The 24,527-nt window shown below is 44.4% G+C and overlaps 1 protein-coding gene and 1 long non-coding RNA gene across 4 annotated transcripts; one reads left to right on the top strand and one right to left on the bottom strand.

The window, feature by feature from the left end:
• The first annotated feature begins 230 nt into the window (after positions 1-230).
• sgk1 (serum/glucocorticoid regulated kinase 1) lies at positions 231-17,670 on the top strand. Of its 3 annotated transcripts, XM_086019205.1 has the most exons (13): positions 231-391; positions 1,847-2,092; positions 5,364-5,582; positions 6,836-6,899; positions 11,856-11,931; positions 12,494-12,569; positions 13,328-13,516; positions 13,600-13,731; positions 14,213-14,449; positions 14,556-14,651; positions 14,731-14,886; positions 14,971-15,060; positions 16,543-17,670. In XM_086019205.1, exons 1-13 carry the CDS (start codon positions 275-277, stop codon positions 16,708-16,710), a joined length of 1,866 nt encoding a protein of 621 aa, XP_085875331.1. In that variant the 5' UTR covers positions 231-274; the 3' UTR covers positions 16,711-17,670. The 3 variants fall into 3 exon arrangements, with proteins under 3 accessions (XP_085875331.1, XP_085875333.1, XP_085875332.1); XM_086019207.1 differs by lacking the exons at positions 231-391; positions 1,847-2,092; positions 5,364-5,582; positions 6,836-6,899 and adding an exon at positions 9,956-10,107; XM_086019206.1 differs by lacking the exons at positions 231-391; positions 1,847-2,092; positions 5,364-5,582; positions 6,836-6,899 and adding an exon at positions 10,697-11,773.
• On the bottom strand, positions 12,991-23,401 carry LOC147128479 (uncharacterized). The gene is made up of 4 exons (XR_015083978.1): positions 23,226-23,401; positions 16,411-16,704; positions 15,752-15,829; positions 12,991-13,847 (listed from the first exon to the last, which is right to left on the bottom strand). It is a non-coding gene; the product is annotated as an uncharacterized LOC147128479 (long non-coding RNA).
• Between the last annotated feature and the right edge of the window lie 1,126 nt (positions 23,402-24,527).

Genomic DNA, 24,527 nt, shown 5'->3' with positions numbered 1-24,527 from the left:
GCGGCACTGCTTTAAGGTGCCCTCCCGACACAACGGCGTCCCGCCTCCCTCGCTCTCTCACGCTCCCGCTCTCTCGCAATTTTTGCTCCTTCTCCCCCTCGCATCCTTGCTGCGTCGCACGATGGCTCCCGACGTCCGCCGATGCCTTAGCCAACTCTAACACCCGCCGCCTTTTCTTTTCCCTCCCGCCAGCGCCCCCCCCCCCCGAAACCATCGTCGCTCCCCGTTAGTCACCCTGGGATCAACGGAGGCAAGCGGAGCGCCAGTGTTGGCCATGAAGCTGGTGAACGGAGGAAGACGAGGAGGAGGAGGAGGAGGAGGAGGAGAAGGAGGAGAGAAGGCGGCGTTCTCCTTCAAGAAGTGCTCGGCCTTTCAGTTTGTCAAGAGGAAGGTGAGTTGGGGTGATGCGCACAAACGCACGCACGCACGCACGCACACCACAAAGATGATGTCACTGCCGAAGAAGAGCCCCCCCCCCCTCCTCCCCCCGTGCCCCCATCTGTGTTTTACTGCGCACCACAAGTGTCTGTTGGCTGAATAAATCAACCGCCAATGACATCATCGGTTTAGGAACCGCTTCCCTGCTTTTAGCTGGACTGGTCTGTTTTGTGCCGCAGCGTGACACAAAGACAAACATTCCCCCCCCCCCCCCAAAAAAAAAAAAAAAACTTGGCTGCAGGATGGATGCCGTTCTCCCTGTTTTGTGAAGGTGGCGTTATTAGCTATGCTGCTTTCGTGTTGAAATGACACCCATCCACCCGACTCGACATTTGCCATGTAAACACATCTTTCGTCTGCAGCAGGATTAGGCTCGAGAATACCCTTTGAGGTGACCTGGCTGGTCCACATATCTTGGAGAACGCTAAAGTTAGGTGATCTCGGCTTCTTCAACTCATTACAAGACTTTGAAGCTCCTCCTTTAAGGTACTGTTATTACCTATAATGCTTTAAGGTGACATCTGAGAACACATTTTCCATCCAGCCAGATTACCGTAAAGCGGTGACGTGTCCTGGCTGGTCCCACGCGTCTTATAGAACGCTAAAATAGGTGAGCTAAGGTCACTATGGAAACAGTTTGGATGCTGTTCAACGTATTACAAAACTTAGATGGTGTTAGTTTAAGGTACCGTAATTACCTCTAATGCTTTAATCGTCAATTGCTCGTCAAGAGATCACCTGAAGTGGCGAGTCTCATCCGCCCCGTCATTTGGAGGGAAGCAAATATTTCTGCGGCAGCCAAAGTATTTTAAAAGTAGGTTGGGAGTTGTCCTTTATTATTGTAGACCAGAGTTGGTGATCAGCTATACAGCACACTTGTCATTAAAATTGAAGCTGTTCCACGAGTGTGGGGAAAGAAAAGACATTGGTTGCTCTCATGACGACAAAGAAGAAAAGAAATCAGTCCATGCCGAGTGCCATTCAAGCGCGCAAACGGACGGACGAGCTCTGTCATGTGCTCGTTTTGTTGTTGTCGTCGCAGGACGTTTTCCACTCTTGCAGCTCATTTTGATTTCCACATGCCGTTGCGTGCCGTCGCCTGCCGTTGCGTGCGTCGACGGCGTTGCGGCATCGTCATTTGTGTGCCCGCCCGTGCGTGCGTTTCTTGTCTTACTAGTCTTGCCATATTTATTTTTTCATGCGTTTTTATTTTTCTTCAAATTTCGTCTGAAAATTATTTCACGTGTACACATTTTCATTTTTTTTGTGACGTTTGTATCTTTGTATTAGCATTTTTCCCCCCCTGATAAAATCACTACATTCTTCCAGTCATTTTTTTTAAAAATGTTTGCATCTACATTCTTGCGGAATATTTTCAAATGACACTGCTGTGTGTTTCCCCGCCGAGGTGCGCCGATGGATGCGTAATCCCAAAGTGAGCGCGGAGAAGGCGCAGGGCAAATGTGCGCCGTACCCGTGCGCCAAGTGCCCGCCGGCCGAGGATCTGCGACACCCCCGCTCGGCCTCGTCCCGCTCGCCGTACGGCTGCCGCCGCTACGCCGGCGCGCCTTACCGCGGCTGCGCGGCCCACCGCTACCGCCCCGAGGCGTCCTCCGAGCCGTCGGAAAGTTACGACAAGAGCAAAAGCTGCAAGGTGAGTGCGTCAACATGCCGGAAGGGGACGAAAAACAAAGTGCCTGCATGACAGGAAGATGAGTGCGTGAGTACAATGAGTTTGCATGGACAGAAATAACGTGAGATGTTCTTGTGAATGTGAGAGTGATTTTGAATGTGGGTCAAGTGTGTTTATTTTAGTCAAATGATTGACTAAAAATGTACTTGTGTAAACATGCACAAACAAACAAACATTCCATCGGTGCCTTATAATAGGAATAAACATTCATTACCAGCATGCATGCTTTTTTTTTTTTTTAGCATCCACAACCCCCCCCAAAAAAAAAAAAAAAAAAAAATTAATTAAATGAAATGAGCTACAAGCTTTCTCACTAAACAAATTGAATTTGTGTCAATATAGTTCAGCATTTACTCTTGTTCCTCGCATTGGGACCTGAATGCAACCCCACGAAGTGGCCTTGGTAGAAGATCTGCGCTTTAACGCCTTAGCCATTGTGGCTCCATTCCAAAGTGCAGGTGTCGGCCGTGTTGAACACTTGGCCCCACAGAAGGACACGGCGTTTGAAACCGTGACCGCCTCCAGCGATGTCCGCGATGTCTCATCGCCATTAAAAGCGCTGTCGGCGGGTCGCCGGCCTTGACCCCTCGCTCGGCCTGAACGAGCCTGTCAGAGGCCAGTCTCCAAATGCGACTGGCGTTTTATGACGCTGTGAAAAACAGCATGCTGCCTTTATGGCACCAACGCCGGGGGGAGGGGGGGGGGGGGGGGGGGGGGGGTTGGGGGGGAAGGTGGAAAGTGGGTTGATTGAAGAAAAGTAAAAAAAAAAAAAAGGTCACAGAGTAAACAGTGAAGGTGAATGGAGGATATAAAAGAGGAAAGGAAGGCGGAAGAACGGGAAGAATGAGGAAGAGCAGCGGTGATAAAGAGAGACGAGAAAAGCTGAGTGGGCGCTTTTATTGGAGCAGCAGGTCAAAGCAAAGCCATCCACAATCTAAAAGCATCAACCCTGCTGATAAGCACGCACGCACGCACATGCATAGGCGCAAGTGCACGGATACACGTTTACGCACACATTCATACACTCACATAAAAACACATTTATTAACCCCACCCCCCAAAAAAAATTATTGGGGGTGGGATTTATACACTACTACAGTGGATGCCCGCATACTTGCAGTTTGGCACCTGCGGATTCACCTATTTGCTAATTATTATTATTTTATTTTTTTTTACATATTTTTGGAGGGGGTTGTTTTGTTGTTTGTCCTGTCCTGTCCTGTCCTGTCCTGTCCTGTCCTGTGTGGAATGGTGGAAGATGAGCATCCAGGGCTTATATGACTTGCTCAATGGCAGCAATGCATCACTTAAGACGCAACTGCATCATCATTTCCAAATAGCAAGATGACCAAAAGCAAGATTTCATTCCTCCCGTGCTGAGGGAATTGCGAGGATGACAGCCGATGACAAATCCTCGGTCCGCGCCTCACCGCGTCGAGCGATTCCATTCCGAGCCTCGCCGATGCACTCCCTCACGCGTACTCCCGGCGAGCCGAGCTGACCTATTAGCGGCCCGTGAGACGTTTTACCGCCGCTTTGACCTTTGCACTCCTTGGTGATGTCATCGCGTCGCCCGCATATTCCCCGTAGACGGCGCGTTAATCATTCGCCCGTCACGCGTGAAGGCTGTGCGTATGCCCCCCTCCCCCCACCATGCGTACGCGGTGCGTCCAACAGCTGCGAGAAAATGCACCTTTTTAGCGTCTCTCGGCCGATGGTCCGAGTTTGATAACGCTTCATGGACGAAAATGTCAGGCTGCTGTGCTTGAAAGAAATGCAATCCAATCTAGAAATAGATGTGACGCGCACGGGACTCGTGAGCTCGCGAACCTTCACTTGACAGGCTCTGTCAGAACGGAGCGTGAGTCAAACAAACTCAAACTCAAACTGGGTTGCTGTGGCGACACGGGGGCTAGTGAGACGTCCCGCTAAGCTTCCCCGCAGAGGGTAAATGGGATCTGTGTCATGTCGATGTACATCTCTCCTCTGTTTATACACTCCAACAATGGGAGGAGACGACGACACGTTGCGAGGTTCCACGGGAACCGAAAACATTCTTCAAACCTGTCAAGATTTACAGTGCATGCGTGTGTGTACTTGTATGTATGTCCTTTTCTACTCATGTTATGGGGGGGAAAAAAAGAATGTAAGAGCTGATAAATGCACATTATACAGACTCCGCATCCCTACACGTGCATTATATAACCCTGTTACCTTTAATGGGTCATTGAGCACATATAACAATATGTCAAAGTGGTCAAGAGGAAGCCCGGTGTGGAAATGGCCTTCGTATGTGTGTTATGTTTATGCTGCACATACCGTATCTTGTGTGTGTTAGGTACACATACACACACACGCGCGCTCGCGCAGTGTGCCTAACACTCTGTCTACTGTAGTGGAAAACTTTGTTGTGCCCGAGGCTGAAAAGCAGCAAAGGAGCAAAGATGTGCTTGATCAAAGTGGCGTGCGTGTCGGTGCAACAGAGGTGCAGCGCTTCACATTCTGCGCGTTCGCCTTTCGCAAAAATGTTTGTTTGCGATATTTGCCTTTCATTGTATTGTAGGCATGTCCCGCAGCATTCGCATGTCGATGTGTGGCTTTTAGGGGTGCGGCCTCGCGACGTGAGCGTCTCGGCGTGAGTCGTGGCCTACAAGCACGCACGTGCTCCATTTGTAAGTCCAGGTACAGCTGAACAGCATCCCAGGAGCGCGCTTGAGTTAGCACGGAGGCCCCCCTGATAGCGGCCTTGATAACGCACGTTCAAATCCCAGCGCAGCCACTCCGGCTGCCAAGGACGCCATTTGGGCGCTTGCGTAAGCGCCGTTTTGGGTCACCGTTGCGCCCCCACGGCATCTTTTGGCTTTTCCGCTTCCCTCAGCTTGACCGCAATCACATAGCTGATCACGTTAGCCATTTTTTGTGTGTCCAAACTACTACTTTTTGCATCCCCGTGGCAAACACTAAAAGCATTTGACCGCAAACCCCTAACCTGTTTTTTCGTATCACCTTTTAAGTGAGAGCAGTGATGTTGCAGTTATTATCCTCTGTGACAAAACGTTTGTTGCTGCATCTTATTGAGTCGCTTTTCAGTCAGTTATACTGCCCCCAGTGGTCATGTTGCGCAGACCACAATGAATTAATCACACAAACTGTTTAATTCTTTATATTCTAATATTATCAATTGAAAAATCCCATTTATGTATATAGCACCAACATGGATGTAATTTTGCAGGTGCGGAAGTGGAAGATGCTGCCTCGCCCCCACGGCAAGGCCAAGGACGACGGCGACGTGCCCGGTGCCCACAGCGGCTTTTGCCAGTCTTGGGGGGCCGGCGTCCAGGCCCCGCCCCCCTTTATGGCCAGCCCCGTCATGCTAGAGTGCGCCGTGTGCAGCGGGCCCTACATCGGCTACGCGCTGGACGACGCCTGGCAGCCGCGACAGCGCACGCAGGCCAGTACTCCGCTTCGTTATCGCGTGACAACGGCAACTTTGGAAAACTACGTCAGAATATGACGAAAAGTGGGAATGTTTCGACTTTTCGTTTACCTTTTGACTCTCACTACTTTAACTTTATTCTGTGTCAACTTCATTCTTGTAATATATGATTCTCTTAAAGCCTTCTTCCATTCCTGACAAGTATTTAGCACATTAAAAGGTGAAGGTGTCAGTTTGCGATTGTGATGACTCACCTTCTCCAAATATAAGGAATTAAGCACAGCGCCAAAGAAACACTCGCAGAAACAGATGTCAGGCTCATCAAATTACATGGCGCCGTGCGGGGGGGCCGAGAAGGGTTGCCGGGAGGGGGTCTCTGGCCAGTGATTTAAGGCAGCGTTGCCGTGGCGACGCTGCTTCATTAAGGCACATCGGGTTCGGGGAAAGTGGGGCAGCAAGGCGTCTGGGTGTCTTTTGCCAAGTGCTGGTTTGGGGTGCGGCGTTTTTTTTGAAAAGGGGCCTTCATGGTGGCGAGGAGCCAGGAATGTGTGACCCACAACTGGTTGAAACATGAAAGCCACTTTAGCCAACTTTATTTTTATAACCTCTCGCGGTAAGCACAAGAAGGAAGCTAATGTTTTGATAAGCGTGGCTTTATTTGTTTTGCAAGTTGAGGGTGACACGAACGCAAGCACCTAAAGCAGTTCCACTCAACTTTGTGGAGGGACATCTTTGGCATCGTGACGCCCTGGCGCAAATTCAACAGTTTCCGAAACAATATCGTTTTTATGAGTTGAAGGTGCGTGGTGGCGATGCAATTAAGCATAAAAAAAAACCCCGTTTTTTTTTAATATGCTTTATATAGCGGGTGTTCATTGTACGCACTGATGCCACCTACAGGTCTTGAGAGGAATGCTATCAAGCACAATTGTAGGTTTTCACCATTAAGTTAGTTCCATTTGTTCATTCGATAATAAGTCCGTTTGTTCATTTTCATGTTTGTATATTCTATAGCCATCCTTTATCCGAACCGTCTAGATGTGTATCTACTCTATATGCATATTAAGGCTGCCACAAACTATTGTTTTGCTAGTCGACTAACCACCAACGGTCGTCGTTATTAGTCGGCTAATCTTGGCAGCCCTACGATGCGTACATGTGTAGCTAGCTAGGAGCGATCATGAGAGGAGCGAAGGATGAACAGCGAGGTAGCCGAGGTTCTGCGTCATGTGTCTTCCGTTGAGTGATGCCAAATGTTTTCCCAGCAGGCCATGGACCTTTACTATCACAACGAGTCGGAGCCAGACAGCCGCTGTTGCCTCGGTGACAACGGTAAGTCGACTGCTAATAAGACGCCTCTCGTCTCCTTTTCATCGTTTATGCTGTTGTGTCGCTGGCGGCTGCGTCGTCATCGCGGGGTTGGTTCACATGTTTGCAAGAGGCCGGTCAAACAGAAATAAACGGCTGGTTGTCATGTTGTGACAGCCTTGGATGTTTCCATTTGCACATGTTGGCTCTCCCGCTTGTTGTCAAATGATTCAGCAAGATTCGACACGACTTTCCCGACCTCATCCCGTTCTTATTTGCTTCCAAAACCAAAATTGCTCTGTTTTTATGTTTTTGTGTTTTTGTCTGGCTGCCTCTTTGCACGGCACGGCGGCGGCGGCCCCGATCATGTGCAGAATGCGTCCGGTGGTGACCCGCTGACCTTTTGCCGTTTCCAGCCGTCCGACGCGGGCTTCCAGCCACACGCACACAGCGACTCTCCTTTCTGTCCTTTTTGCGTCGTGGTAAACAGTTTGCACTATGACAGCGCTTTAGCGGTGGTATTTGTGGAGAATATTGTTAGTCTGCAACGCAAACCGCTAGGAGCTTCACCCCTACATGGCGTCCACTCAGCGAGGAGCGCCACCTGCGGGACAGATGGGAAAGGACGAGAGCTGACGTGCGAGGCGAAGTTTAGAGCGAGGACTTCACGCGATTTGAACCTCCCACGGGTAACTCTAAATTAGACTGGATGTTGGTCATTTACCAGATGAGCGCCGGCTGGCGGAACTGCAAGAGGGAGGGCTGCGCCGCTGTGGGAGTGATCACGGCAGACTCCAGTCATGACATTCAAAGCGGCTCCTTTCATTTCCTTTAAATGTGGCGTGCTAGTTGCGCACTAGCGCCTTGCTATGCTCCCCCTCCCATAGTTGCTGCCTCGTAGTGAACTTCTCACTGAAACGTGGTATAATCCCAGCCCAACGCTTGAAAGGCTTAACGCGTACAAAAGATCCACTCCCATGTTTTCCTCAAGTGTGCTTGGTGAGTGTGCGTGCGTGCGTGCGCATTATGTAAGCCACTAGTGGCAATATTCGGGATGCCAGGCCTGTGTGACTCACACACACTGGCAGGTCGATTCGTGAGAGCGCAGGAAGGGCGGCGAGGCGATGCCAGTCGGCGGATAGCGCTGTAGTGTAAACACCGTCACTCCCCCCTCCCCTACCCGCCCTTCATATGAACATTTTCATCCATCTCTCTGGTGGTTGTTGTGTCACTCGGCCCAGCGCGGGGGGGGGGGGGGGTTGACGGTGTTTGATCCGAGCTGTCGGCCGATGAATGTGAATGAGGCTGGAGTGGTTACGTAAAAAGACCGCTCTATTCACGCACACACGCGGCTTTTATGTGGACCCAAGTGGACCGTCAGCGTGTGTGTGTGTGTGTGTAGTGAAAAAAAGTAGCTTGGACGCCATCTGCGACGACCCTCGTCAAATTGGTCTCCCGAAGCTCGCCACCAGACATGACATTAAACTGCGGCACCTTGCCTTACGAGTTGAATTTGTCCCACGACTAAGCTTTAAAAAAGTCAAAGAATGTATTAAAAAAAAATGACATGGAAATTAAATGGAAAGCCATGAATCTGGAGCAGCAGAATGTCAGCTAAAAATAGGTGGATTAAATATTATTGCAGAAACGCAATATTGATCAGAATGCCTTGTTTCAACTAGTGGGCTTGCACAGAGCATATTGTTGAAAAAAATGTTTGAGTTGACTTCCCCTTTTAGGGGGCGTGGCCTTTTGAGCGACAACACAAGCTGGATTCTATCCAGCCAGTTAGTCTGTGTGTGAGCGTCTGGTCGTGAGTTGTGGTCCACAGCTGCCCCTTGCAAGTCTTCTCATTTTGTATTATGGAAGCTGAATTGCGACATTTGTTTGGTCGACAATGTTGTGACTCAAGCCTGCAGCTGTGGAAGCCCACTTGTTACAACATTAGGGCGCGCCTAGGTCAATGTGCCACGGCATACAGTGTTTGCGGCTAAATTGGGTGGCATCAGGGCGAAAAACATGTCAAGACATCTAAATGGGCGCGTCGGTTACTGATGTCACGTCGTCGATTGTGGAGCCGTCTGGCGTGGGCGTGCGTGTTTGTTTGGGCCTTAAGAACATGTCCACACAGGCGGACGATGTTCTGTTGCAAAAAAAAAAAAAAAAAGTCTCCCATTCCGTGTGACACTGCTTATTCAACCTTTGACCTTGGGCCGTGTGGTGTGGGACCCCATTAAATCGCAATCGGCTCCTTGTTTTTGCAGCACTTGGAGTGGCGGGTTGATGAGCGAGTGCCTCTCCCAGTTGCTCGCTCGCTCGCTCGCTTACTCACAGTCTTTGTGAGGGACAACAAGGCGCTCAGTCATCATTGTCACAATGACGCGTTGTTCCACAGGACGCTCGTCTTAACAAACTCACTGTGTTCTTTTGCAATCCGGCTTGTTTCATTCGCCGGTGGGCTCGCTCGCTCGCTCTTTTTTGAGCGAGGCCAGGCTGCTGTTTGCGCAAGGACAAATGGTCGCTCGCGCCGCCCCTCGCGAGGAGGCTCCAAATTTCACAATGGGAAAATTGGCACAGTTTGAATGCGGATATTTTTATATCAGAGACTAACTGGAGAGCGACAAAAGCATTGGGCAAGCCACAAGCGCTGACCTACATTTAAAATTGAAATTATGTCACCTCCACATATGAGGTAATTGGGGGTCTCCATAGCACAGCACAGCCCCCCACCCCAGTGAAGTCGACGACATTTTTCATGGTCCTGTTAGTCCTTTGAATGTGTATTGACGAGGTAAACTACGGTTAGGGTTTTAAACTATTAGGGTTTCAAAATAGAGTTTTAACTAGGGTTGGGGTTTCACCCCAACTATCCACTGTGCTTTGCCCGCTACTGCATGGCACCACTCACCGTTTAGTTACCCCAAAAGTTGCGTGGAAACCCCTGCTTTTCCGCCTAGCGACGCTGCTACTCTAAATCCCGACATTTCCGTTGAGCGCCTGAATGCAGCACATGTGAAAGAAGGCGGAACGTCTCCGCCTTCGCACGGAGAAAGAAGCAAGGAGGGGGGCGGGGGGGGGGGGGGGGGGGGGAGAGAGAGCCAAAAAGCCGTCACATGAAAATCCTGCTGGTTGAGGAATGCGCCCCAGTGTGCTTACCTCTCGGAGCCCACCTTGACTGGCAGCCCGCGACAGCGTCACGTCTCGATGAAAGACACAACGACGGCTTGGACGTGTGAGTACGAGCCGCCTATGAACGCAACATCCGCATCGACGTCTCGCTTCAAAGAACCAAGGGAAAAAAGAGGGCAATCATTAACTTAAGGAGGATGTATACTTACGTATGTGCGGGGGGGGGTCTTGCATTACGTAAGCGTAAAGCTCTAACCTGCTTTGGGGAAAACACAGGCTTGCTTCATCCTCCCCTATAAGCGTGCTTCATATCCAAAATGTATCATTTAGAATGCCCCCCCCTTCCCTCCCAAATCCGTGTAGGGTGTCAGTGCAAAGTGTGTTTTGCTTCCTTGCAACTTTCTCGACTGAAGCCACTTTAAGTATTTATTTTTAAATATATAAATGACTCATTTGTCTGTTTTTTTTCTCTCTCTCCATTTTAACCAATTATCACATTTACTGTTTGGAAAAGTGGACGTGGCCTTCCTGATTATGTCTGTCAGTGGGTCCACTCGAGATAAAACTAAAGCTGTCTTACGCAATGACTACGTTTTTTTGTGCATCAAACTTTTGTATGTTCAGGCCCCCCAAGTGTGTATTCCCTCGCTCTGTACTTTTCCACTAGCGGCCGCTTTTTTTTTTTTTTTTTTTAAACATTCGACCCTCTCCCCTCCCTCTGACTGAGCGCTCTGTTCACTCGCTCACTTTTTTCCCCCTGTGAACCTGTGTCACTCGGTGCCGTTATAATTGAGCAGTAACTGATCGGCCGGGTTTAATTACTTGCAAATCCACCTAAATTCTTGCGAAGGCAAGTTTGGGGGATTTACGAATCAAAGTCAAAATGAATAGTTGCACTTATATTAAGAAGGGCAATGACCAGGCTCTATGTGCACCAGAATGTAAGGAATTGCCACTTTGCCCACGCTTCATACCTTTACGAAACGTTGTAGGAAACTGTAACCACTTGAGGCACAATCATTGGCCAAAAACTGAACACAAGCAATAAATTAAAGCATAAAATAATTGGGTTACACGTGAGCAGAGTTGGGGGTAAATAATCGAACCGTATCTGCACCGAAATGTAACGAATTCTTGTTTCGCCCACGATTTATATAACTTTTACGAAGTGTTATGGTGAACTGTTAATATTTGAGGCAAAACCATAGCCCAAAGTTAACAATCGGTCATTTTGTTCGAAGCAAGCAAAATCTTTTTGACGTTCAACGCCGAAGCGCTTTACGTTGTCGGGGAGCTCCGTGTTGCATTTGCGGACACGTCTGGAGAGTGGAGCGTAGTCTCGGTGGTCACTCCACAGCCAGCCGCGCTCTTGACGTCACACGAGGTTCTTCCCCTGAAGTTCCGACGCGAGTTATTGCGTAAAAAAAAGTGTGCAAATAGACAGAACACTTTCTTTTTGTTATTTGACGCAAGCACGCTGGAGCGAGGGGCTCAAAAAGAGCTTTGAGGCCTCTGATTGGTCCATGCCCGGCACGGCTCGTCCAAGCGCAGCGGAGACATTGTCGCTTTGAGTCACGCCCACCCGGAAACGCCTCCCTCCGGCATCGTCATAAAAGCAAAGAGGCAAACTTGAAAGCTGTCAGAGTTGCTTCCCTCCGTCTTGTCCGGCTTACTTTCCTTGGGGCCGCTAAATATGACGATCAAAAGCGCGACCGGACAGCCCGACATGACTTATTCCAAGTCCAAAGGGCTTGTGGCCTTAGTCTGCGGTACGGAGCTGCATCGCGATGACTGCACCGTGTTTTGTGCCCCGACGGATTAATGCAAGGGTGACTTTGAATTTTCTTTCAGCTTTCATGAAACAGCGGAGGATGGGACTGAACGACTTCATCCAGAGGCTCGCCACCAACGCCTACACCTGCAAACAGTGAGTACGCCTCTCATCTCACTTTGATTCTCTCGAAAGTTAGACAAATAATCACTTGCATTGATTTCCTCCTGAGCTCAATTCGATCACAATTAAATGTGATAGGATTTGTTTATTTATTATTATAGTGCACAAGTGTAGTCCACCTTGAACTTGTCCTACGATTTTATTTGAATTAATGACATAGTAGATATTTCATACTTATATTAAGTCCATGACATCAACTTAAAATAATAATGTAATGGGGTAGATGTACTGTTTGTTTTTAATCTGCAATTCGCCATTAATATACTGCATTGTGGTTATATGAAAAAATGCTAGTACAGTATTAGATAAATGGATACTGTCTTGTTTTTGTATTTAATACATATTTTTGGCCCCAAAGTTGCAGTCAACAACATTTCTTAATTAAACGATTCAATGTAAATATAAGTATTCTTTCATGTATTTTTATTTGAATCCTTTGATTATATTATGCATATTTTGTTTTGATGATACATGGTATAAATATAGAATTGTCCGTTTTTCCCCCTGAATATTTAGTGATTTGCTTTTGTTTTAGTGCGGAGGTGCAATCCATCCTGAACCTGAGTCCGCCGCAGGATGCTGAGCTGATGAACACCAACCCCTCCCCTCCCGTGAGTCCCTTCAGCGACCAATTATCACACTCGGTACACCTGCTAGCAAAGCACTTTTTCATTGCGTAACTGCATTTAAGGCGTAAAAGTTTGTCATATTCTAGGAAGCCAACAACATTTGCTTGTCCTCTGTAATTAAGAAAGAACGTTTCCAAGTGTTTATATACAGTGGCGCCTTGCGAGCAAAATTTGAGACGTGAGCGCTTTATGGCGGCGGTGAACGCAACTGCACACCAAGCAGCAGTTTGGCAGCTAGTCAACAATTCTTCAAACGCAGAGTTTACACATTTTTTGCCTTAATCAAGTCCTTTGAGCTTCCTGCTAACAAACAATGCACAGTAGATGGGCTCACAGACAGACTAGTTGTTTTTTTTTGGGGGGGGGTTGTGGAACAACACAGACAGACAAAAGACCATACTCGTAGGCATATATATATCATTTATCATTTGCAGAAAATGAATAACATGATAGCAGCTTACCGAGTCAGGAATTGTGTTTTTGGACATAGACACATCTCTACATGATATTATACTGCCCCCAGGTGGCCAAGACGCTCACACCAGAAGCAGCAGCAGCGTAATAGCCGTTCACTTTAGGCAACAACTTTCGTAGAGTACAATATCGAGGCTATGTTTCTTTTATTGCAAACATGACATTATTTTGCGGGAGGCTGGAACAGATGAGAGGCACTTGCAGTTAATCGGCCGGTTCGAACCCCTTGCGCCGCTAACGCGGCTCTCGCGTTGCTTTGAAAACAGCCCAGCCCGACGCAGCAGATCAACCTGGGCCCGTCGTCCAACCCGTCGGCCAAGCCCAACGACTTCCACTTCCTCAAGGTGATCGGCAAGGGCAGCTTCGGCAAAGTGCTGCTGGCCCGCCACCGCCAAGATGACCGCTTCTACGCCGTCAAGGTGCTGCAGAAGAAGGCCATCCTCAAGAAGAAGGAGGTAAGGAGACCAAGAGCCGCCGTCTCGCCGAAATGAACCAATCAACAGTCTCGTAATGTTTGGCACGGCCTGCGGCCGCTCAGGAGAAGCACATCATGTCGGAGAGGAACGTGCTGCTGAAGAACGTCAAGCATCCTTTCCTGGTGGGCCTGCACTACTCCTTCCAGACGGCCGACAAGCTCTACTTCGTCCTCGACTACATCAACGGTGGAGAGGTGAGTCGCGCGGCGCCTCGCCTGCCTGCGCCTTTAAGGGGGAAGTCGGGAAGGAAGGCACGTCTCCACAATTAGCACGTCGTTGTTTCCTGGCATTGTCGGACGATGAAATCCCTCTGCGAGGAGAAGAACCACATTTGAAAGTCTTGATGGTTTTAATGATCACGACTAGATGAGGAGTGCAGACCTACACTGCAATCCCAACATTGTTCTGCAAAAGCCCGATTTGTATTTATTTTGTTGATTAGGCATCTTTAAGATTTGAAACAAAGTGTTAACTCATTCTTTCAAGCGTTCTAGTTTAATCAATCACATGCTTTTAGTGACGTGAAGTTGCTGGAAGGAAAATAAGACTGAGTAAAAAAAATGCTAATGCGAAGTGATATTAACACTGTAATGCGGTTGAGAAAAGATTTCCATTGTAGTTATTTACTGCATTTGCATTCCAGATGAATAACGAAACGTTTGTCCCCGTACGCAGCTGTTCTACCACCTGCAGCGCGAGCGCTGCTTCCTGGAGCCGCGCGCGCGCTTCTACGCCGCCGAGATCGCCAGCGCGCTGGGCTACCTGCACTCGCTCAACATCGTCTACCGCGACCTCAAGCCCGAGAACATCCTGCTCGACTCGCAGGGCCACGTCGTCCTCACCGACTTCGGCCTCTGCAAGGAGAACATCGAGCCCAACGGCACCACCTCCACCTTCTGCGGCACGCCCGAGGTAAAGCCACAAGTCACAAAAGACCGACTTGAACCGCATTGTTACCCACCTCAAGTTCTTTTTTTTTTTTCAGTCCTGACTTGAACCTTTTGTTTGTCCTTGCCAGTATTTAGCTCCCGAGGTTCTCCACAAGCAACCGTACGACCGCACGGTGGACTGGTGGTGCTTAGGAGCCGTCCTGTACGAGATGCTCTACGGCCTGGTGAGTCCCGCTTCCTCGGCGCTCGGCACGTTAGCAAACGGCGCGACGCTAACCGGCGTTTGCCCGCGTGTCCCGGCAGCCTCCCTTCTACAGCCGCAACACGGCCGAGATGTACGACAACATCCTGAACAAGCCTCTGCAGCTCAAGCCCAACATCTCCAACGCCGCCCGCCACCTCCTGGAGGGCCTCCTGCAGAAGGACAGGACCAAGCGGCTGGGCTGCGCCGACGACTTTGTCAGTTCCGCTCGCCTCGCTCGGCCCGCTTCCGCGTAGCGCTCTCTTCTCTCGCTGACCGCCGGGCGACTTTTGTCTCCTCAGGTGGAAATTAAGAACCACATGTTCTTCTCGCCCATCAATTGGGACGAGCTCAACGGCAAGAAGATCACGCCGCCCTTCAACCCCAACGTGGTAAGGAAAGTTTGTCGTGCTCAACGGCCTACATTGAAGTTACTTTTTAATCTGTGGGTTATTTCTTGAATGCCAAAAATAAACTCTGATTGTGAAACACCCGACTTTCCTTCTGCTTTGGATGTAAATCAAGAATGAAATAAATGCATTTAAACTGAACCCCAAAAGCTGTAGTTACATTTATAAAACATATTTTTATCGAGAATATGTTCTATGCGGGCCCACTGGTTTCAATAAGGCATTCTGATTCATTTTGCGTTGATGGAATATGGCAAAATCCAGCCCTTTTTAGTCATCTCAGGTGGCGGCCATTTTGTCACGTGTGTCGACTGAAAATGACATCACAACCGGTGAGGGCTCAGGTAACGACCAATCACGGCTCACCTGTTTTATGAAGCTGAGTCGTGATTGGTCGTTACCTGAGCCCTCACCGGTTGTGATGTCATTTTCAGTCGACACAGGTGACAAAATGGCCGCCACCAGAGATGGCTGAAAAAAAAAAAAATAAAGGGTGGATTGACTCTTATTCCACAAACGCAATATTTATCACAATGCCTTGTTTCAACTAGTGGACAGAATGACAAACATCAACATTTAGCTAATAACATGTCATACTCTCAAGTAAATGAAAATCACTACAGGCATGCTTTACTAATTGAACGTGGATGAAACAAGTTTAGCTCTGACAAACCTGGGGACAGAAAAATGACCATGCCGGGGCGAATCCCAAATCGGATTGCTTCAGGAAACAGTCCAATTGTTCTCCAACCTGAAGACAAAAAGATAAAAACGTTCCACAAACATAGGTACTCAGAATTAATGCAGCCTAAGAAAACTTTACAACATGCAGGGAAAAAACTTTTGGAGGATTTTAATAGTTTGATCGAACAAAGTAGACGCCCCCCAAATCATCTGTTAAAAGTTGTTTTTTGATTTGCTGGTTTATTAACAGAGTGCATGAAATGAATAAAGATTCAATACATGCCAATAAAGTATAAATGCTTTTAGATCATACATATGATTAAGGTCATTTTTAGAATCATGTTCTACACAATTTTAATAAGCTACTTTTTTTTTTCTTTACTTTGCTTTTAAAGTTGTACTTTTACTTAGATGAGGCACAAAACTCAAAAGAAAAGAGTGCAATGATGCCATCCAGTGGCTGTAAAGCATCATGACGCTCGGTAACGTACATGAAAAGCCAACATGTAATTAACTTAAGCAGGGAGACGCAAATCGTTATACCGTTAGCTGACTCTACGATATCCAAATAGCTAACAACATTGTGCCCGTAGTAAGTTCCACAAACGGCTGTTGCCAATGCTAGCGTGCTAATGTGGCCCGACTCACCTGTGACCCTGGATTTGGAATCTTTAGTGCGTCGTTCGCGGGGAATCGCAGTACCGCATCTCGATGCTGCCAAGTTTGGTCCCGCCGAGTGAGCGGCTAATCCCCCGGTTTGTGTTTGTTGTCCTCATCCAGACGGGCCCGAACGACCTGCGGCACTTCGACCCCGAGTTCACGGACGAGCCGGTGCCCAACTCCATCGGCTGCTCGCCTGACAGCGCGCTGGTGACGGCCAGCATCAAGGAGGCGGCCGAGGCCTTCGTGGGCTTCTCCTACGCACCCTCCATGGACTCGTACCTATAGGGACGAAATTGCTCGTTGTCACTTTGCAACAAACTTCTGTGTGTAAATATTCCAACGGACGCACAAATGGTTTGCGACCAAGTCGCCGAGCACACGTTTAAACGTTCGTCCTCGTAGCCATCCTCATCATCATCTTTCTCCACATTCCTTTTTTTTTTTTGTCACTGGATGAAAAGGGAGCAAGCTGAATGTTACAGAGCGGCCGTTTAGTCGTCAAAGGTGCCTTTTTTGGGGTGGGTGGGGAGATGGCATCTGCCCCCGACCCGTGTTGCGGCACCTTCAAAATGGCCGTCATGGCAACTGATCATTTTGCACATAGAAATGGCGCAAAAAGAGAAACTTGCTGCTATGTTGTCACAATGTGTGAGCACAGCGCCCCCTAGATGTTTTGTTTTTTTTCTCCCCCCTGCCAGGTGAACAAACCTCTTCCTGCGCAAGCATTTATTTAATATCCTTGATTGGTCGTCGCTTTTTCCTCACTAGGGAGAAAATTCAGTCGTACTAGTAACATTTTTACAGTACTTGTTAATCCTTGAACAAGTACACTCTGTCCTCACTGATAAGATGAATCATTCTTGGGCGCAGAAGTAGAGTGACTGTCTTCCAAGTAACCCTTTTCCACAACTAGTGGCCTACTACTATGCCATTAAACACACCAGTAAACCAATGTGCTAACCAGTAGCAATGTGTCCGACACTAGTAGGAGCAAAATGCCCAATTGTTATTTTTCCACTTTGTCCTTATGAATGTGTCTACTCATTTTCTTACCGCAGCCGACATTCCGGTGTCATGTTGTTGTACGCTATTTAAGTTTGTTTGTTTCCAGTAGAGTGAATTGTAATGTACAAAGAAAAGACTAAAAAGAATGTTCTTGTATTGTGTGTAACGTTGATTCCTGTTGAGATTTTGGTGGCGTGACCATGGCTGGTTTGCAATAAAATTGAAATTTTAGGATGACAATCCAACCATCCGTTTTCTTTGGGAACGATTTTGGTCAGGGCTTCAAATTAGGGAAAGGGCTTAAAAGAGGTAAGGGTTCAAACACCTTACTACACCATCACCACATTAAAAAAAAAAAACGGCTTACTATATATACCCTTACCACATTTTTCGGGAAAAAAACGCCTTACTATACCCTGACCACGTTTTTAGGAAAAAACGCCTTACTATACGCCTTACATTGCTATACCCTTACCAATTTTTCAAAAAAACGTCTTACTATACCCTCACCACATTTTTCGGAAAAAACGTCTTACTATACTCTTACCAATTTTCCGGGAAAAAAAAACGCCTTACTATACCCTTACCACATTTTTAGGAAAAAAACCCGCCTTACTATACCCTTTAGTTTTTTGAAAAAATATTTTTTTTTTAAAAATGCCTTACTATACCCTTACATTTTTCGAAAAAAAAAAAATGCCTTACTATACCCTTACGTTTTTTGAAAAAAAAAAAAAAAAAAGCCTTACTATACCCTTACCACATTTTTCAGAAAAAACGCCTTACTTATACCCTGACCACATTTTTCGAAAAAAAAAAACGCCTTACTATACCCTGACCACATTTTTCGAAAAAAAAAAAAGCCTTACTATACCCTTACGTTTTTTGAAAAAAAAAAATTAAAAAAATGCCTTACTATACCCTTACCACATTTTTCGGAAAAAACGCCTTACTATACCCTTACGTTTTTTGAAAAAAAAAAATTTAAAAAATGCCTTACTATACCCTTACCACATTTTTAGAAAAAAAAAACGCCTTACTATGCCATCACCACATTTCTCGGAAAAAATGCCTTACTATACCCTGACCACGTTTTTAGAAAAAAACGCCTTACTATACCCTTACCACATTTTTCGAAAAAAAAAACGCCTTATACCCTTACGTTTTTTGAAAAAAAATATATATAAAAAATGCCTTACTATACCCTTACCACATTTTTCGGAAAAAACGCCTTACTATACACCTTACCACGTTTTTAGAAAAAAACGCCTTACTATACCCTTACGTTTTTCGGAACAACGTCTTACTATACCCTTACCACATTTTTCGAAAATAAAAAACGCCTTACTATACCCTTACGTTTTTTGAAACAACGTCTTACTATACCCTTACCACATTTTTCGAAAATAAAAAACGCCTTACTATACCCTTACGTTTTTTGAAAAAAAATAAATAAAAAAAAATGCCTTACTATACCCTTACCACATTTTTCGGAAAAAACGCCTTACTATACCCTGACCACGTTTTTAGAAAAAAACGCCTTACTATACCCTTACGTTTTTCGAAACAACGTCTTACTATACCCTTACCACATTTTTCGAAAAAAAAAAAACGCCTTACTATACCCTTATGTTTTTTGAAGAAAATAAAAAAAAAAAAAAAAAAAGCCTTACTATACCCTTACCACATTTTTCGGAAAAGACGCCTTACTATACCCTTACCACATTTTTAGAAAATAAAACCGCCTTACTATACCATCACCACATTTTTCGGAAAAAACGCCTTACTATACCCTTACCACATTTTTCGAAAAAAAAAAAAACCGCCTTACTATACCCTTACGTTTTTCAAAACAACGTCTTACTATACCCTTACCACATTTTTCGAAAAAAAAAAACGCCTTACTATACCCTTATGTTTTTTGAAGAAAATAAAAAAAAAAAAAAAAAAAGCCTTACTATACCCTTACCACATTTTTCGGAAAAGACGCCTTACTATACCCTTACCACATTTTTAGAAAATAAAACCGCCTTACTATACCATCACCACATTTTTCGGAAAAAACGCCTTACTATACCCTTACCACATTTTTCGAAAAAAAAAAAAAAACGCCTTACTATACCCTTACGTTTTTCGAAACAACGTCTTACTATACCCTTACCACATTTTTCGAAAAAAAAAAAACGCCTTACAATACCCTTATGTTTTTTGAAGGAAAAAAAAAAATAAAAAAAAAAAATAAGCCTTACCACATTTTTCGGAAAAAATGCCTTACTATACCCTTACCACATTTTTAGAAGAAAAAAAACGCCTTACTATACCATCACCATATTTTTTGGAAAAAACGCCTTACTATACCCTGACCACGTTTTTAGAAAAAAACGCCTTACTATACCCTTACCACATTTTTCGAAAAAAAAAAAAAAAAAAACCGCCTTCCTATACCCTTACGTTTTTTGAAAAAAAAAAAAAAAAAAAAAAATGCCTTACTATACCCTTACCACATTTTTCGAAAAAAACGCCTTACTATACCCTTACCACATTTTTCGGAAAAAATGCCTTACTATACGCCTTACCACGTTTTTAGAACAAAACGTCTTACTATACCCTTACCACATTTTTCGAAAAAAAAAAAAAAAAAAAACGCCTTACTATACCCTTACGTTTTTTGAAAAAAAAAAAATAAAAAAAAATGCCTTACTATACCCTTACCACATTTTTCGGAAAAAACGCCTTACTATACCATCACCACATTTTTCGGAAAAAACGCCTTACTATACTCTGACCATGTTTTTAGAAAAAAACGCCTTACTATACCCTTACGTTTTTCGGAACAACGTCTTACTATACCCTTACCACATTTTTCGAAAAAAAAAAAAAAAAAAAAAAAAACGCCTTAGTATACCCTTACGTTTTTTGAAAAAAAAAAAAAAAAAAAAAGCCTTACTATACCCTTACCACATTTTTTGGAAAAAACGCCTTACTATACCCTTATCACATTTTTAGAAAAAAAAAACGCCTTACTATACCATCACCACATTTTTCGGAAAAAACGCCTTACTATACCCTGACCACGTTTTTAGAAAAAAACGTCTTACTATATATACCCTTACCACATTTTTCGAAAAAAAAACCTGCCTTGCTATACCCTTACGTTTTTTGGAAAAAAATAAATAAATAAATAAAAAATGCCTTACTATACCCTTACCACATTTTTCGGAAAAAACGCCTTACTATACCCTGACCACGTTTTTAGAAAAAAACGCCTTACTATACCCTTACGTTTTTTGAAAAAAAAAAAAAAATGCCTTACTATACCCTTACCACATTTTTCGGAAAAAACGCCTTACTATACCCTGACCACGTTTTTAGAAAAAAACGCCTTACTATACCCTTACGTTTTTCGAAACGTCTTACTATACCCTTACCACATTTTTCGAGAAAAAAAAAATGCCTTACTATACCCTTACGTTTTTTGAAAAAAATAAAATAAAAAAAAATGCCTTACTATACCCTTACCACATTTTTCGAAAAAAAAACCCGCCTTACTATACCCTTACGTTTTTTGAAAAAAAAAAAAAAAAAAATGCCTTACTATACCCTTACCACATTTTTTGGAAAAAACGCCTTACTATACCCTGACCACGTTTTTAGAAAAACACGCCTTACTATACCCTTACGTTTTTTGAAAAAAAATAAAAAAATAAAAAAAATGCCTTACTATACCATCACCACATTTTTCGGAAAAAACGCCTTACTATACCCTGACCACGTTTTTAGAAAAAAACGCCTTACTATACCCTTACCACATTTTTCGAAAAAAAAAAAAATGCCTTACTATACCCTGACCACGTTTTTAGAAAAAAACGCCTTACTATACCCTTACCACATTTTTCGAAAAAAAAACGCCTTATACCCTTACGTTTTTTGAAAAAAAATATATATAAAAAATGCCTTACTATACCATCACCACATTTTTCGGAAAAAACGCCTTACTATACCCTGACCACGTTTTTAGAAAAAAACGCCTTACTATACCCTTACCACATTTTTCGAAAAAAAAAAAAAAAAAAAAAACGCCTTACTATACCCTTACGTTTTTTGAAAAAAAAAAATTTAAAAAAATGCCTTACTATACCCTTACCACATTTTTCGGAAAAAACGCCTTACTAAACGCCTTACCACGTTTATAGAAAAAAACGTCTTACTATACCCTTACCACATTTTTCGAAAAAAAAAAAAAACGCCTTACTATACCCTTACCACGTTTATAGAAAAAAACGTCTTACTATACCCTTACCACATTTTTCGAAAAAAACGCCTTACGATTTTTGAAAAAAATAAAAAATTTTAAAAAATGCCTTACTATACCCTTACCACATTTTTCGGAAAAAACGTCTTACTATACCATCACCACATTTTTCGGAAAAAAAAAGCCTTACTATACCCTTACCACATTTTTCGAAAAAAAATAAATAAAAAAAAAAAGCCTTACTGTACCCTTCCCACATTTTTCAGAAAAAACGCCTTACTATACGCCTTACCACATTTTTTGGAAAAAACGCCTTACTGTACCCTTAACACATTTTTCGAAAAAAAAAAACAAAAAAAAACGCCTTACGTTTTTTGAAAAAATAAAAAATAAAAGCCTTACTATACGACTTGCCACATTTTTCGGAAAAAAACGCCTTACTATACGCTTTACCACATTTTTTGGAAAAAACGCCTTACTATATCTTTACGTTTTTAGAAAAAAACGCCTTACTATACACCACATTTTTCGGAAAAAATCGTCTTACTATACGCTTTGCCACATTTTTCGGAAAGAACGCCTTACTACATACTCTTACGTTTTTAGAAAAAAAAGCCTTACTATGCACCTTACATTACTATACCCTTACCAATTATTCGAAAAAAACACTTTACCATATTATTTATTTCACACAAAACGCCTTACTATACATGGTCATTTTTTGGGACAAAACATGCACACTATTAGGGATGTAACGATTTATCAAAAATCTATTTAAAATCTATTACCCGGGGCAAATCGATTAAGCGATTCGAGAATTTGATTAATCGATTCGATAATCTGATTAAATTCATCCAGAAAATGAACGTTTCTTCATTCCAGGTGCATAGCACATTTTGAATGCGTCGATCAAATTATGCGCTTGCACCAAAAATCATTTCATATTGAGTTTGTGGATGGCTGAAGAAACACAATAATGCACAAAAATCGCCTTACTGTACATGGGCGTTGGCTTTTTTTTGTTTTGTTTTTTCAAAAAAACGCCCATGTATAGTAAGGCTTTTTGGGGGGGAAAACGACGGTGTACATTAAGGCGTTTTTTGGGTAAAAATGACCATGTATAGTAAGGCTTTTTTGGGGTTAAAAACACGACCATGAATAGCAAGGCGTTCTGTGGGGAAAATAACGACCATGTATAGTAAGGCGGGTTTTTTGGGGGGGGGGGGGGGCAACCATGTGTAGTCAGGCGTTTTTGGTTATGCTCCAATTTATTGCTTTCACTTGTTAGGTTATTGCTATTTTGTTGTTGTATATAGAGTGCTTTGTAACAGCTGTAGCTCTTGTGAAATGCGCGATATAGATAAAATTGTATTGATTGTATTGTATTAACATGGTTCCAGCCAGACGTCTCTGAAAAGTGAACTTGTATCACCAAAGCACTTATTTAATTGCGGTGTTAAACGCGCTAGATACTACAGGTTAGCTTAGCAATTAGCATGTTCGCCGACACGAAGGCAATGATTACGCTGTTAGGAGCACTTACCAGATACACACGGACACTTCCTTGCTTCCTTGTTGCTTTTTTGGCCGCTTTGGAAGCTGGCTGTGTTGCGTAGCTCTTGGTCCCACACACAATTCTGCTTTTGTCGCCACGCTGTGTCTGCTTGCTGCATGAATGGAGCAGCTCCACGTGTTGTTTACACATGCGCGAGTGACAACAGAGTATCTGGACTGCGACCAATCAGCGCAGGGTCCCACCCTTCACTATCTCTGATTGGCTGAGACTTGTTCTCGTCGCATATCGCGGGACCACCGTACCTGTCATGACGCACATTCAAACTGTATTTTCTTTTCTTTGTTGTCCATATTGCAAATTAAATAAAATGAATTGTTTCCGTATACACTTACTATATCGCTTTGATAGTCGCCCTTGTGCCATATTGTTTTCCAGCTCGCAATGCATTGTGGTCTGTATTAACCTGTTCAGTCATATGTGAAAAGTCAAGGCGCTGGGGCCAGATCCGGCCAGCAACCTCATTTTATGGCCCGCGAAGGCAAATAATGTGCGTCAGCTACACACTTCTTGCAAATTGTTGTCTCTTTTAACAACAATGAGATATGAGATACTGCAATGAATGCAAAAAATGAGTTTAACACCCCTGTGTTAAGTGGACATCGGTGCCCACTACATTTACAAGTACAGTGTGGGTAATTAGAGTGCCCTACTTTTATCCCCCTTGACATTCGGATCGACTAAAAAAAAAGAAATTCAAAACTTGTGACATTTCCAACATGTCACCGATTATTCAAAGGCACTTGAAGCCACCTTTCGGGGGCCTTACGCAACACCAACGCGTTGTGTGTGCGTGTCCGCTTATTAGGCTGTTAATATTATTGACACTGATAAGAGCGGGCCAAAGTTAATGAAAGATTGGTGCTATCTAGAAGCTGCGGCAGTTATGTCATTACGATTGGAAACAAATATATATGTATTATAATCCTACGTTCATTTTTTACAAAACGAATAGAGCTTGAAGTTTTTGGCACTGCAGATGCATCTTCGAAGAGCAACGGCGTGAAGTAACACGAAATGAAGTAACGCAGTTAACAAAAGTACTCTTACTGTTTTAGTATATTCATTTTTTTGATTAGTTTATTTTGACTCTCTACATTTGAAAACAGAAATCAGTACCGGTACCTTCTACTTGACTTTGTAGCTACCTTTTTTTCCTACTGACTGAAATGTTTTGATGTTTCTATACTGTCATCTGTTGGCCAAAGGTGGCATTAATCAACCAAAGCGCGCTGTTGGCTGTCAACTCAAAGAACGACGCGCTTATAATTG

The sequence above is a fragment of the Filicampus tigris genome, chromosome 20 (assembly GCF_054856515.1).
Source record: "Filicampus tigris isolate MCC_2025a chromosome 20, RoL_Ftig_1.0, whole genome shotgun sequence".
Lineage (NCBI taxonomy): Eukaryota > Metazoa > Chordata > Actinopteri > Syngnathiformes > Syngnathidae > Filicampus > Filicampus tigris.
This window is presented reverse-complemented; position numbering and strand designations above follow the sequence as displayed.

Coding starts and splice junctions, on each gene's coding strand:
- sgk1 (XM_086019205.1), top strand. CDS start 275: ATGAAGCTGGTGAACGGAGGAAGACGAGGAGGAGGAGGAGGAGGAGGA. Junction 2,093..5,363: donor ACAAGAGCAAAAGCTGCAAG/GTGAGTGCGTCA, acceptor GTAATTTTGCAG/GTGCGGAAGTGGAAGATGCT. Junction 14,450..14,555: donor CCTTCTGCGGCACGCCCGAG/GTAAAGCCACAA, acceptor TGTCCTTGCCAG/TATTTAGCTCCCGAGGTTCT.